Source organism: Vulpes lagopus, chromosome 19 (genome assembly GCF_018345385.1).
Source record: "Vulpes lagopus strain Blue_001 chromosome 19, ASM1834538v1, whole genome shotgun sequence".
Lineage (NCBI taxonomy): Eukaryota > Metazoa > Chordata > Mammalia > Carnivora > Canidae > Vulpes > Vulpes lagopus.
Genome location: NC_054842.1, coordinates 37,210,776 through 37,225,076, shown reverse-complemented (window position 1 = coordinate 37,225,076; position 14,301 = coordinate 37,210,776). Strand labels below are relative to the sequence as shown.

At 47.5% G+C, this 14,301-nt stretch overlaps 1 protein-coding gene across 1 annotated transcript in view; it reads right to left on the bottom strand.

Moving 5' to 3' along the window:
* The window catches only part of CLSTN2 (calsyntenin 2), a 609,016-nt gene that overhangs the window by 131,257 nt on the left and 463,458 nt on the right, over nt 1-14,301 (bottom strand). Inside the window, exon 5 of the mRNA XM_041734226.1 lies at nt 8,813-8,962. Within this exon, the coding sequence (XP_041590160.1) occupies nt 8,813-8,962 (150 nt within the window). The remainder of the gene's footprint in view (nt 1-8,812; nt 8,963-14,301) is intronic.

Genomic DNA, 14,301 nt, shown 5'->3' with positions numbered 1-14,301 from the left:
GTGGTCATGAGCATGGCATTCCACAGGCAGCCTTCCATCTGGGCCCAGGGGAAGGCATTATTCCATTTCCATGTGGAGAAGCCGAAGTAGGCATGAGTGACTTTCTTGAGGATGCACCATGGCTTAGAGTCCAGGAGGGACTGAGGATGGTGTGCCCACCTATTCAGACTGTGCTCTTCCCTGTGCCTACCTATTCAGACTGTGCTCTTCCCACACACCCCACCTCCCTGTCTCCCTTCGGAATAATCTAAAGCTCTAAAATCAAGAGCATGATGCTCAAGCCACATAGTCTTACCAATTCTATGAATTTCAGTGTGTATGTGTACGTGTGTGTGTGTGTGTGTATTCATTTCATATGATGGTACCTATTTTACCAATTTTATTTTATTTTTATTTATTTTTACCAATTTTAATCATAATATGGTTTGCATGGGAATCTAAATTTTGTAAATAAATAAATAAATAAATAAATAAAATTTGTAAAGTACTTCCAAACACAGGATCTCTTTTGGCCTCCTTACAGTCCTGTAAGATGATTAGGCCAAGGGTTATGCTTCTCCATTAATGGTTGAGGAAACCCCGGCTCAGCCAGCAAAATGGCTTCAGCAACGGCTATGGCCAATCATGACTGGGCTCAGGGTTGATCTGAGCCATTTTTGCTCCCACCTGGCTCCCTCTCACTGGTTTGTACTTGACTCCTGCACCTCTGGGCCCCAGAACCTTCCCCAATGATGGAGAAGGATCAGAGGATGAATATCAGAGCAATGAAGGGGGAGAAGAGGGCTGTGGAGATTGGGGGCACAGGGATAGGAAAGAATATGGCAAAGGGAAAAGTCAAGAGGACAGAAGGTGCCTGAAAATGGAGGATACCTAGGGGGTGAAGGAGCAGAACCCCTGGGTTGAACTTCAAGTAAAGCCTGGTACATGTGAACAGAAGGGTGGATGGATAACTTTCACGTTCGAGTCTCTTACGGGGGAAGGTGGCCCTCTTGCTCTGGTGTGAGCTGCCACACTTGGGCATCTTTGGGTTTGAAGCTTTATGTACATCTCAGGTTCACGCTGTGTTTCTCTGGCCCGTGTGCTCACCGGAAGCAATTTTAGGTTCAGGTAAAAGGAATCCGAGAGATGGACAGTCCACAAGAGTGGGTTTATTTTCCCATGAGCTGTCATCTCAAGGCAACAGTGCACCAACCGGCGTCAATCCAGGAGGGGTGCATGAGGCAGGGCGGGGCAGAGGAGGCAATGAAGCAGGGCGGGGAGAGGAGACCCCTTGCCTGTGGGGTCTCATGGGATTTGCCTGAAAATATAACTTCCTTTGCAGTCCAGTACTTTGAATTCGCTTTTGAATAAATATATGACTTTAGATACTTTCCCCAAAGTGCTCCATTTAAAAGAGCACTCAGGATTAATCATACTTTTCAGCTGGTCTCCCTGTCCCAGTCTCTGTATCTCAGCCACATGGGTCACTGAACTGTGGCTCCCTTTCAAGGTATGTCTCCTCACCATTTTGTGGATAAGGTGATTGAGAGGTGAACTGTGGTGCCTGAGGGTCTGCGGGTTGCTTATTTTCTTCTTCTTCTCCTATCTCTTCTTCTTCTTTTTTAAGATTTTATTTATTTATTGACAGAGAGAGAGAGAGAGAGAGAGAGCACAAGCAGGGGGAATGGTGGAGGGAGAGGGGGAAGCAGACTCCCAGCTAAGCAAGGACCCCGACTCAGGACTCCATCCCAGGACCCTAAGATCATGATCTGAGCTGAAGGCAGATGCTTAACCAACTGAGCAACCCAGGTGCCCCCGGTTGCTTTTCTTCTGAACAGTCTTTCGAGATGCCCTTTTAGAGCTGGTTAGATGTCCCTTTGGAAATTCCCAACCTCCTTATTCTATCCTTCTTCCTCCTGACAGTGACCTCGGGATAGGCTGATATAAACTTGCATTTTATCTTTGCCATTTATCAGTTGTGAGATAAGTCACTCAAGCTCTCTCACCTGAAGTTTTCCTCATCTGTAAAATGGGCTAGAATTGTTTATCTCACAGGGTTATTCCTGCCCTCTGTGCAGCAAACCTTACTTTGGATTCTCGTATTCTTTTGCCTCTGTCTAAATTTGTCTATTTGGGGTCGCATTCTTTCCAGGCTGTCCACAGTACTCTAATAAATTCCTTCTCGCTAAGGTGTCAATGGGTGATAATAGCTTCATGCAGGTGTCAGCAAGCTTTCTGTGGAAAGGCCAGAAAGCAAATGTGGAGGCCCTGAGGGCCATCTGGTCTCTGTCTGCTGTGATTGTGTGACAGCCACCATGAGGTAATATGTAAACGGAGGAGTGTGGTAGGGTGCCAATAAAACTTTATTTATGGGCACTGAAATTTGAATTTCATGTGCTTTTCATGTGGCCCAAAATATTATCCATCTTTTGATTTTTTTTCCAACCATTCGAGATGCACAAATCATTTCTTAGATCACAGTGGTACAAAAACATGTTGTCAACTAGATTTGGCTTGTGGGCTATACTTTGCTGACCACAGGCTTAACAGTGATTCCTACATTTTGGGGGGTGGGGGGAATTATCCTTTAGAACAAAAAAAAATTGGTACCCTAATGGTGGCATCTCAGACACATTGGCAGTACAGTGGAGGACAGAACGGGGGTCAAAGAGCCATCTTTCTTTCTGTCATTCTTACTATGCCCTTGTGCATCGGCCTGCATTAAGGGTGACACTATTGTGCAATCTTCAGATGGACACAGCTTCACTGTCTGAGCCTTGCCTGTCTCTAAGCAAATCTGACTACCTTCTGGGCTTATCACCCTATGATTTGAAATCAGTGCCTTTTATGTACTAAAACCGAAGCCAGCTCTTCAGTGTTCTTGATCAATAACTGATCTGATTTTGGAAGGGGTAGAGTGAAGCCAGCTGACCGCTGGGTCCTGGAATATTTTTGTTTTCCTTGGCAGGGCGGTGGGGAAGTGGACAGCTAGCTGCAGAGGGGACAGGGACATATGCTTGACAAAGCTTAGCATTGGTCTTTTCTATCTCAGACATGCTTGGCAGCCAGTCTTGTCCCCTTGCCTGTGGGGTCTCATGGGATTTGCCTGAAAATATAACTTCCTTTGCAGTCCAGTACTTTGAATTCGCTTTTGAATAAATATGTGACTTTAGATACTTTCCCCAAAGTGCTCCATTTAAAAGAGCACTCAGGATTAATCATACTTTTCAGCTGGTCTCCCTGTCCCAGTCTCTGTATCTCAGCCACCATCCATGTGGTTGGCCAAGGAGTCCTTCTTCCCTAAGATCCCCCTCACCACACGGGTCATGAAAGCTTCTGTGCTCCCCAGTGCCTTTGGGGTAACACAGGAGGCCCTTCCTCTGTGACCTGATCCCCACCAGCCCATCCAGCCTTCTCCCACATGCCCTGGTCACAATTTGCTATTTCCCACCTTTCTGATATCCATTCTCTAGTCCGGAATAGTCTTCTCTGTGCTCAAATGATTATCCTTCAAGATTCAGCCCAGGCACATCTCCCCAGGGCCCCACCAAAGTTAAGTGTCTCTCCTCTGTGTCCTCAAAGCCTCCTCCGGCAGAGCTTTTGTCCTTAGCATTGTCCTCGTCTCCTTCTGTGCTACGAGCCCTGGGAGGTCGTGTCACTCTCTGTCTCCCTGGCCTTCGGCACACAGCAGGCCTCGGGAAAGGGTAAGCGGATTCACTGGGCAATGTCCCCGCAGCCACGTGGCATGGGTGTCAACGCCCGTTATCTCGCAATGCAAATAACTACAGGAGAATTAATCTCCACCAAGCAGCTTTCATGCTGCTGTCCTTTCAACACAGAAGTCCGAGACACACTCTAGGTGTTCAGTGAATATTTTCTGAGTGACCTTCTTTGTTCAAAGTGTGGACGAGCAACATCCAGGGCCTCCTCAGACTCATGAAATCAGAATCTGCATTTTACCCTGGTTCCCAGGTGCTCCTGTGCACACTTGGGCCTGAGAAGCCCTGCTCTATCAGATACCACCCTGTCTGCCTGAGGAGGCCTGATTTGCAGAATGGTGGAAACACCGAGACTGTCTGATGCACCTGGAGAATTATTCAAGCCCTGGGAACAGAGAAAAAGTGGTTCATTATATGGCTGCATTTCCTTTTCTTTCCGTCTGAGATAGGGCACCTTGCTGTGAAGGTAAAAGCTGCAGGAATTGGGCCCGTGAGAGGAGGTCTAGGAACCGGCAGTGCTGGGTGGACAGGTGCTGGGCGAGGGGTCATTGACCCCAGTGGGATCGTGCTCAGTGATGAGGGGGGCGAGGACAGATGAGGTCCCACGGGGCCCGGAGTCTGCAAACCTCATCTGACACGGGAACTTTGAATCCAGAACAGCTGCATGTCTGGTCAGCACCGTGTCTGGGAAAGAAATGGGGAAGGGCCACCAGGGCACTCAGCAGCGGCTCTCTCAGAGGGAAACTGTTTCACATAAAGGGACATGAAATACTGAACTTTGGGTCTCGACTGGCAGGAGCAGATAACAGATACAAAAATTGGACTTGCTATAATAAAAGGGAAAATACACTGAGTAAGTGTTATGAAGACAATGGTTTCAGCTTGCAACATAGAAAGAGATGGGCGATGGGATTTTAAAGGACAATAAAAGAAGGCATCAAGAGGAGATGTGTTTCTCGACATAACAACTAAACAAACAAACAAAGCCCAAACCAGCAACCAAATTACACAGGATTGTCTAAGGCACAGCCTGGGGCCCCTAGAAGGAGGGGTCTGCAGGGTCAGCTCCCCCTGGGGCTGCTGCCTCTATCCCCCTGATGGCCTCTGAAGGCACTGCATCCTCTGTGGTGCTCTGATCCATGAACAGATGTGGACTCTTCCCTGAAGTCCTTAGCACCCACACAGCCGGGCTTGGGCAAGTATGACTGCTTGGCAAGAGGAAAACAGACACTAAGATGATGACAGATGTCTGGCATGAGAGGCAGGGCACAAGCCAGTCCTTAGCATGTAGAATTTTTCCTGCTTCCTAATAGAATCTTCTATCTTCATGAGTAAGAGCTGCTAGAGAGATACCATGAGATCTCAAAGCTCAGGACAAAGCACAGGGATTTAGTTCTCCCTTCCGTTCCCACAGGTCTAGTGGGTGCTTGGATGACCATCTTCTCTGGGCAGCTGAGAATGGGAGTGACATTCCCTTGGGCAAAAAGCTCCACCTCCCCATGTACAGTGAGCTGACCCCCACCACCTATTTAGAATTACAATCTCAGGATACGAGAGAGAGACCAAAACTCATATCGTTTCTGGGAAGACAAGGCCCAGCCACAGAAAAAGAGAGAGAATGGAAAACCATAGCCACAGGAGCCAATGCCTGGGCCAGGGTCTGAGAGGCAGGTGGCAACAGAGCCGGGGTCTGTGATGCCCTTGTGCAGAGCTGGGTTAAGGCCAGCTACATGCTGGGAAAGCCGCAGCCCCACACTCTTGAAAGGGGTTGATGTGATGGAAAACAGGGCACGCCCTGGGGTACCTCAGTAGCCTGGGAGCAGTCCCTCCTCGGCCTGGGAAGGAAGGGGAGGCTCTAGCTGTGAGCAGGCCCTTACTCCTCCAGGACAGCTCCTGGGAGAAGCTGACGGAGGCTCCTGAGCATGATGGATTGCTTGCGCTGTGCTGCAATCCCCTCCTGCCTGGAGGGAAATGACTAAGAACAGGTACAAGAATTTGAACTGCCACACTGTGTTTGCTTGGTGACTCTTGTCGTTTGTGGGAAATCAGCTCAGGGAGGAGCTCTGTTCTCCGGGGCAGTTATCCCTGGCACATGCCTGCAGACCCCTTATTCACAGCTGGGTCTGGGGGGCTTGGGATCACTGCAGCTCCTGACCCAGACACTCAACATCTCGACTGCCAGTCCCACCCTAACTCTGGCCTCTCCCACCTTGTTTCCCACTTCTCCACAGTCCCAACCACCTATGCAAGCCAGACTGGCTTTCTTACGCTCTTCACCAGTGCCTTGAATGGCCTTCCCTCTCTGTGCTCCTCTCCCATTCTATATAGGATATGCTTCACCTTCAAGGCTGCCTGCCCTTTCCCCTAGGGGCCTGGCCACCTCTCAGAGTGAGGGGTGGCCTGTTTCATCTGTGGCCAGGAAACCATGGTCCACTCCAGTTTGCTCTGGGAAGCTGGGAGAGGGGATTGGACGAGGGGCACATACGAGGGGCCAGCGGTGGTTTGGTTTGCTCTTCCCTAGAGAAAGGCACACTTCGAACTAGGAGGTTGCGGCCCTGACCTGGGGCAGAAGAGAGGACATGCTCCAAGATGGGTCAGCTGGAGATGAGGCCTGCCCAAGTGGAGGAATAAAGTGGGCCAGTCTGCTGGAAGGAGAGGCTTGCTCTCCAGGTCTGGGGGTTGGCACAGGAATTGCTGGGAAGCAGTTAGAGCCCTGCCACACGCATCAGAGAACCTGGAAGACCTGCCTATGATCTGAGAGCCTGTTGGGATGACGGCTAGGGAGAGAGACCTAGCAGCTTCTAGGGGGGCTAAGCTGGAGGGAGGAGGGGCACGATGCAGAATCCAGTGTCACCTTCTGCCACCAAAGGCTGGCTAACTAGCAGGGAAGCCACCATATACTAGTTGATTCTGATTTACACATGCTTAAATGGTTTTGTCTGACACAGCGAATGGATACAGGGAGTTGCTGCTTCCCCTTTTCTTCCTTCCACAGAGAGGTATGTTTTTCACCATTCATTCATCCATCCAGCACCTGCATCCAGGTGCCTGGCCCTGTGCTGGGCACTGGAGACACAGCAAATGGGCAGGACCTCTGCCTCCAGGAGCTCACTGTCTGGCTACAAATAGGACTGTGCACCAGACGGTTAGGTGCTCCACACATTCTGCACACACACAGAACTCAACATTATTAACATGAGTTTCTGTGCATACATTTAACACTGAAGCAAGTACAAACTCGGTTAGGAAATTGCATTTAAATATAGGTACAAAAATGTAATCCCAAATCTGTAGGTGTCTCATTTATCAAAGACACAAAACATTGAGATCGTTCTCCAGATACAGCTTTGTGTTTTACTTTCCCCACTGAAAATCCCATTATGAGCATGTTCTCTGCTTAGAAGGCTTTTATATTCTTTCCAGGCTTGCTTTTTCAAAAGCTAGACTTTTACTGGCTTAGTCCTTATAAGTTAAAACAAAACAAGCTGAGTTCTTTACTCAAATAGCTTTTCTTTCATTCATTCATTCATTCATTCATTCATTCAATGGCTGTCTCTTGAGCACCTATCACTGGAGTCAGATCTGCACTAAGTCTGAGAAATTCAGCAGTGAACAAGAGACAGAATCCTGCCCTCAGGTTCCTTGAGGTTTAGTGAATTATAACAACCAGAGCCCAGGCTCCCTGAGGTTGGTGACATGTAATTTTCCACTCTGGGTTGTTCCTTTTTGTCTGTCTCTTGCTTGATCCTGAACAGGCGACACAAAGATGGCTCTACTTTGTTCTTTATGTCTCATCTGTCTTACCTGTGACTCCTCCACTGGGCATTTCATCGTGTCTACTTTGTTCAAAGGCAAATGACTCTGGCTTTCTCCAGAGGTGGGTTTAATTACCACCTCCCATTTTTCTAGTTGAAAGATTAAGGGTGATAAAGTAGTGTGGGGGAGGAACCCTTGGAGCACTGCCCTCTAAGAGGAATGACCCCAGGTGGCTCCTCAGGTGTCCTTGCTGTGCACCACGAGAATGAATGCTCGACCAACAGGCAGACATTCCAAGTCTAACTGTGACCTATGTGGTTTCCGGGCATTGGTCTATCCAACAGAAATACAGATGCTTAACATGGCTAATGACACTCTCTCTAGGGAAATTTAAGAATGAAGTAGAGAGAGAAAGAGAGAGAGAACCAGGTAGACTGTAACAGGGACTTGAAGCTTCAAGACACATGAAGAAAAGACAGTTGATAAAGCTACAAAGTGGAGACTCCATGAGACACCCTAAAGTTTTGAGTGGGCAGCAATCTGCAAGCAGCAACACAGGAAGCAGAAACAGCAGTGGTTGAGCCACCAAAACGGTGGCACAGAGATACCTCCAGCATCCCTGCCCAGTCACTGGAACATTGGTGCCACCACTAGAGCTATTGCTATTCCAGAAACCATCCAATTCTTGGCGAGATCCATCTATGCCGCTGGCCCTGAGCTCCTTATTTCCCTTAAGTCAGCGCTACACCTCTGTCACCTCAGTGTAACCTGCACCTTTGCTCTGTCTTTGCACACCAAAACATCAAACCACAACAAAAGTCCACCTCCATCTCAGGCCATTGTCTTTCCATTCCAAGAACCAACATTTGAGAAACGCCTTGATCCAAAGGCTGGATTCTGGGACTCTAACCTCTGCTTGTACACCTTCTGTGCCAGTCTAAAGAACAGGCCACCCTTCCCCAGGTACTGAATGATGATTCAAACTTGAGGCATAACAGCTAGACTCGTTCCCTTAGATAAAGTGAATAGGCTTGCTGGCACTTTCTCCTGAGCACTGTGCGATAATTACTATTGATCCCAAAGTGTCATGAGATTTTAGAAAGGGAGCACTGGACAAAACGGGGCACGTGACATTAGATGAGTTGCCTCAGACGTTCTCAAGCTGTAAAATGGTGGTAATATGTCACCTAGGAGTTGTAAGAATCAACAAGCTACTCTATTTTTTTGCAGCAGAGTGACCACGCTTAAAAAAATTCCTCTAGCTACTTGTTGTGATGATTTTTAGGAACAGATCTAGCACCTTCTATACACCAGGCTAAGCTGCCTTCATTCAACAGGATCAACAAGAGATGGCCCACCTTGCCAGCCAGGCTTGCAAACTGGCTTCACATCCACCTGCACCAGCGTGTCCTGAGCGGCCGGCTTCTGTCCACAGTCATAGGCGGTCACCAGGATCTCGTACTGGCGTTGCTTGTCATAGCTCAGCTTCTCAGTATTTCTAATGTTGCCTGAGGACACAGGGAGATTCAAAATTGTTTCAGATCCAGTCAACCACACTGCAGTTCTTTTATTTTTTCCTTTAAATTAATTTTTGTTAACTTATACTGTATTGCTAGTTTCAGAGGTAGAATTTGGTGCAGTTCTTTAAAAATCCCTCCTCCACTCCCCTAACCTTCGCTAGAATGGAATGACCCCTTTCCTTACCATCTTGTACAAATAAGGGCAAACAGGGGGCATGGCTTTCACACGTGGTCTGCTTGTGCCTTGGCGGCAGAGTCCCAGGAACCACTGGCTGGAGGCACCCGACTGTGAGACAGGACTACTGGGGAATTCCAAGCACACATCCAGAACCCAACTGGTGTGTTTGTTAGTAATGGGTTGTCAGAAAACTCCCTCCTCAAGTGTGCCCATGTGGTCGTGTCCCCGATGATGTAGGGCACCAATGCTCATCTGCCATGAAATCTCTGGGAAAAAGATGGGATTCAGAAATGTCCTGACACATATTTTTCAACATCTGGGCTTGTTGCCAGGAATGTTCACTGCCTCTTCTCACATTATTTTGCTACCAAATAGGAAGTAAAATCAATAAGAAAACGTGTGACCTCCCTTCTGAAAGCTATACAGAATAACGGATTCCTTGCCCTGGTGGCAAAGACATTTTTCTTCTCCAAGAGCGACTGAACCATTTTTCTGGGCCATTTGTGAGTTTTTGTTCCCGTGGGTTGATACTATAATTCAGAAATGTGTATTTGATAATTAATGAGCAAAATTCTGATAGACCATTTTTGCTGAAACACAGTTTTGGTTCTAAGGAACGAAGAAAGGCCCAGCGTGCCTTTAATACTTCCCGGTTTTTTATTCCAAGGGAGTGAAGTCTTCCTTTGCGGGGGATAATTTCATTCTTGCCTTTTTTCTGATAGTGGAGCTGACAGCAAATTACAACTCCAATGTTATCATTATCCTTCAGCAGAAGTGAAATTAAGAAAATGGAAATTTAAAAACAAACCAACACACTAATAAGCAAACACGGAATGGCTGACTCAGGTATATTTTTACATTTCATCAAAACTAAGGGAAAAACACCCTAATGAGCTTTCTTCCATTTCATTGGATATCTATGGCTCCCATGAACTGAGGCAACAGGGACGAAGGCAAGAAAGCCTGGGGAGTTACCAAAGCCACAAAATGTCTTAAAGCTCAGGAGAGTTGACCACTGATCATGCACCGCTAGTGAAACGGTCCTCAGTGCCAGGCATGGGCAGGGCTCCTCTTGTGGGAGCCGTGGCTGCAAGGTGGGAAGCAGAGTTCCTACAAAGCTGCCCAAGACGTGGGACCCAGAATTAGGACCATTTATCCCGCTGTCTGCTCCGTACTGTTTTCTAAAAAATGTAGCCACAGCCACTGAATTGAAGTAAAATGTAGTTTAACAAAGCCAATCAAAAATTTCTGAAAATGGGTTTGATGTGTTTTTGGCCTTGGGCCTGGTGTTCAGAATCCCTTTCACTACCCCCCCCCAATGTTAGCTACATCTCAGCTCAGGACCCCCCAGGGCTAGAGCATCTCAGTGCTCGGTTGGTAAGGTTCCCTGTGGGTTCTGTTAGCAACCTAGTTTGTGGTTAGAGCCCTCACAGGGGAGGAATTCTTGCAGGTGGAAGCACCGCGATATAACCACGGGAAGTATGTTTCAGCAACATCAAATTGAATTTTGAACAAAAAGTTTTGACTTTCCCTTTCTTTAAAGTTAAATAGCTCTCAAAAGATATGCCTTTCGAAAGAGGCAGGCTCAGGGCTTACAAGCCGTGTGACATTAAGCAGACCCAACACTATTGACCGCGGTAGAAAAATAAACACGCAGGCGGCAGTCCTTGGCCTGGTGTGCCACCGCCACGTCCTAGCAAGTCCTGATGAAGCTGTCTGAGAAGCTAAAGTACTTCCTCCGCCACCACTGACTTCATGCATGTGAGAGTAGGTTTCACTGCCTGGAATTTGAAGCCTTCGGTCAAATATAAGTGTATAATGTTGTGACCAATTACGGTGCTGGGCAGAGTCCTGTTCAGATAAGACACACATCTAAACATTTTTGGAAGCTCAAAAAGCCACCCATTTTTGCTCCTGTTACAACTGCATTACTTTCCCACATTTGAATGATTTCTCCTAATAGTGCCTTCGGAGGAGACCTGAGTCCACAGTTAGCCCAGGTGAGTAGGAGTTCCTGGGCCTATTTCTCTGGTCCAGAGAAATGTGGAAGCTAACTCTCAAAGAACACTCAGTACCTCCCTTGCATATGAGGGAAGGTATTTTAAAAACTGAGGCAGGGTGGAGGTACAATGAGACAAGCATGCTGACCTGCACCCTCCTTCCAATGGAATTTAAATGGGAATAACACTTTTGGAAAGTCATACAAACACTAGTCACTTTGCAACTGCTCATGCCTTTTGGGCATGCAATTCCACATCTGAAAAACTGATTCCCGGGCAAATGATAAAAATTGTAGATACAGGTGCAATGTTCGCCTAAGCATTATTTCTTTCAGTGAAAAATAATTTAAAAGCCGGCTGCCTGATATTGAGGGAAGACCTAAGTAAAGGCGTCTATGCATCAGATGGAATGTTTTTAGCACTAAAAGTGGTAATTATGAAGCATTTTTAAGGGTGGAAAAAATCCGTACAACTGAATGTTAAGTGAAAGGGGGAAGATAAAGAGAAACAAGGAAAGCGTGGTCTTACTTTTGTTAAAAAATTTCATTGAAAAAGTATTGGTGGAACGTTAATAATGGCTATCTTTGCTGGGATTACAGGTGATTTATTTCCTTCTTCACACTTTTCTATGGTTTCTAAATTACAACGGGCATGTGTTACTTCTCTATTCAGATGAAAAAGAAATGTTTTCATTTACTTTAAAATAAGCAGACTCCAGGGCACACTTTGCCCAGAGGCAGCAGAGTCCTATTACTCACCAGGGCAGCCTGCTGCCAAAGACAGGCTGCCTGGGGACCACAGCAATTGCTGGAAAAGAAGCAATGTCTGCCGAGGGATGACTGGGTGTCATGGAGACCCCGGCTGCTCCCTCTGGTCATCCCTGAATGTGGCTGAGAGCTTGGTTTGTGCTGATACTCTGGTGAGCGCCTGGCTGGTAGCACATCCACCCCCTCACACAGGCACAGTACTTAGCATAGGTATTTAATTCCCATTTTTACCTGCAAGGATCTGAGGCAAGGTTACATAACTTGTCAAAGATCTCTCTCTCTCTCTCTCTCTCTCTCTCTCTCTCTCTCTCTCACACACACACACACACACACACACACACACACACACACACACACACACAAAGTAAAGGATGCAGGATTCAGATGCAACTTTGTAGTTCTGAACTAAAAAAAACCTAGCCACGCATTCTTGTCAGACATCACTGAGGATTCTGTGATAACATCACTGGTGGGAAAGGTGTAAGGGCTGATGCTCAGGGGATCTGGGCTCCACTCCCAATTCTGCTACCAGCGTGACAGGTGCTGTTAGGCAAGCTCTTTATACTTTAGGATTCAGTTTTTCCATCCATTCAATGGGAATGAGAACCTAGGCCCTACTGATCTCATAGAGACCAGCCAAGTCCCAGGAGATGGGGAGCGGGGAGCCATCTGAAGCGAATCCAGAACTTTCTGAGAGGGAGTGGATGTCACCAACTCAGTTTCTTGCTCATAATTTCAGCCTGGAATAACCTTCGTGTCCCAATCACCCAGGTAAATATCTGATGATCGCGGCACCATGAATGGAGCATTCCCTAGCTGCCAGGTACCCTGTGAACATCCTCCCTGGGGTGGCTTTCCTGAGGTCTCACAACCCCACAAGAAGGCAGGGGAGGTGGCTACCCCGATTTCACAGGGAAGGAATTCAAACAGAGGGAAGCCTACGACCTCTGGTAGGAAGAGGTTGAGTCTGGGGCTCTGACAGGGTCAAGCTGAATGCACTTAATGTCTTCTATCCCCTCTGCTGTCCTGCTTCCTTCTTTCCCCCCACAGACAAAGAGCCTGGCAGGTTGGAGGGGCCAGGAGCCATCTACCTGCAGTGACGGGGCTTCAGTGAGGGAACCCCAAACTTAGCAGTACTTTCTCTGATGTGCATGCAAAGAACTTCTTCAAGGAGCCTGGAAGGTCGCTGGGAGAAGTGATGGATAAGGGCCAACTGGGAAGCTCATTAGAATGGGAGCAGCCGCTTCTGTGTCTGCCCCTGGGTCCTGCCTTCATTACTTGGAGGACTGCTTTTGTAAACCTCACTGTCGGGGGCCCACACTCCCTGGGAGTGCCCACTCTCCTCTTCATCTAATGTTGTAAACCAATGTTGGAGGCAGAGGCTTGGCAAAGGACCATTACTCACTTTTAATGAGACAGCTAGGGAAATAAATTGGCATATGTTAGTGAAATGGCTCATCAAGGTGAGTAATTATCTTCATGACTGGGGCAGTTTACCCTCAGATGAAAGGATATGCATCTCATCTCTCATTGGGCTGTGACTCTCCAGAACGAAGGCAGGAGGTCAAGTGGAGCTTGACCACTCATCACCAATACCTCCGCTTGTCGAGTCTTGCTCTTCACCAAGGACTCGTCACTCCCCAAATTCCAAAGCTTTGGTGGACAGGGACCACACAGTTGATTATAGGGGAACAGAAAAAGACAAAGCAGCTGTTTTGTATTTTATGGAGTGGTGTGTGTGCATGCACGAATGCCTGTGTGTGCACGTGCATGCACCTGTGTGTGTATTTAATGTGTGTGAGACTTGTGTCTGTGTGTTGGTGACAAGCCAGCCACTAAATAGGGCCTGTAGGAAAAGCTATCAGGAAGCAGTTCTGACAGGCTCTACTACTTGAAATTACCTACTTCATAGCCCTGAACCAATCTTTAAAGTCCACTAATTTCTCCTTTGCCTTCTTGTGCACTGATGCACTGATCTGTGTTCCACACGGTGAGCATTTAGCAGTGTCCAGGTTTGTAGCTGCCATTTCCACAGGTTTTATCATTCTACAAGGAAACTGCCTTACTACTATTTTGTCTGTTTCATGAACGTTGATTTCATCCTCCAAGGCAGATCATAAACCACTGGAGGTCAGGGACGAGGGTGTCTCCTTGGCTCCCATCCCTTACGGAACCTGCTGCAGTTCCCAGGATACAGAAGCCTGGGTCACACGATAAGTTTCTCCCTGGTCTCAACATCAAGGAGCACTGGGAGCCATGACAATACACAAGCAGGTGACTGATGGTACTTCTCTCCAGGCCTTGGCTATTAGGAGGCTCTGAGTGAATCCACTGCCTAACCCTGGCTCGTGATATGCTTTATGCACCACCCTCGCCCTGGAT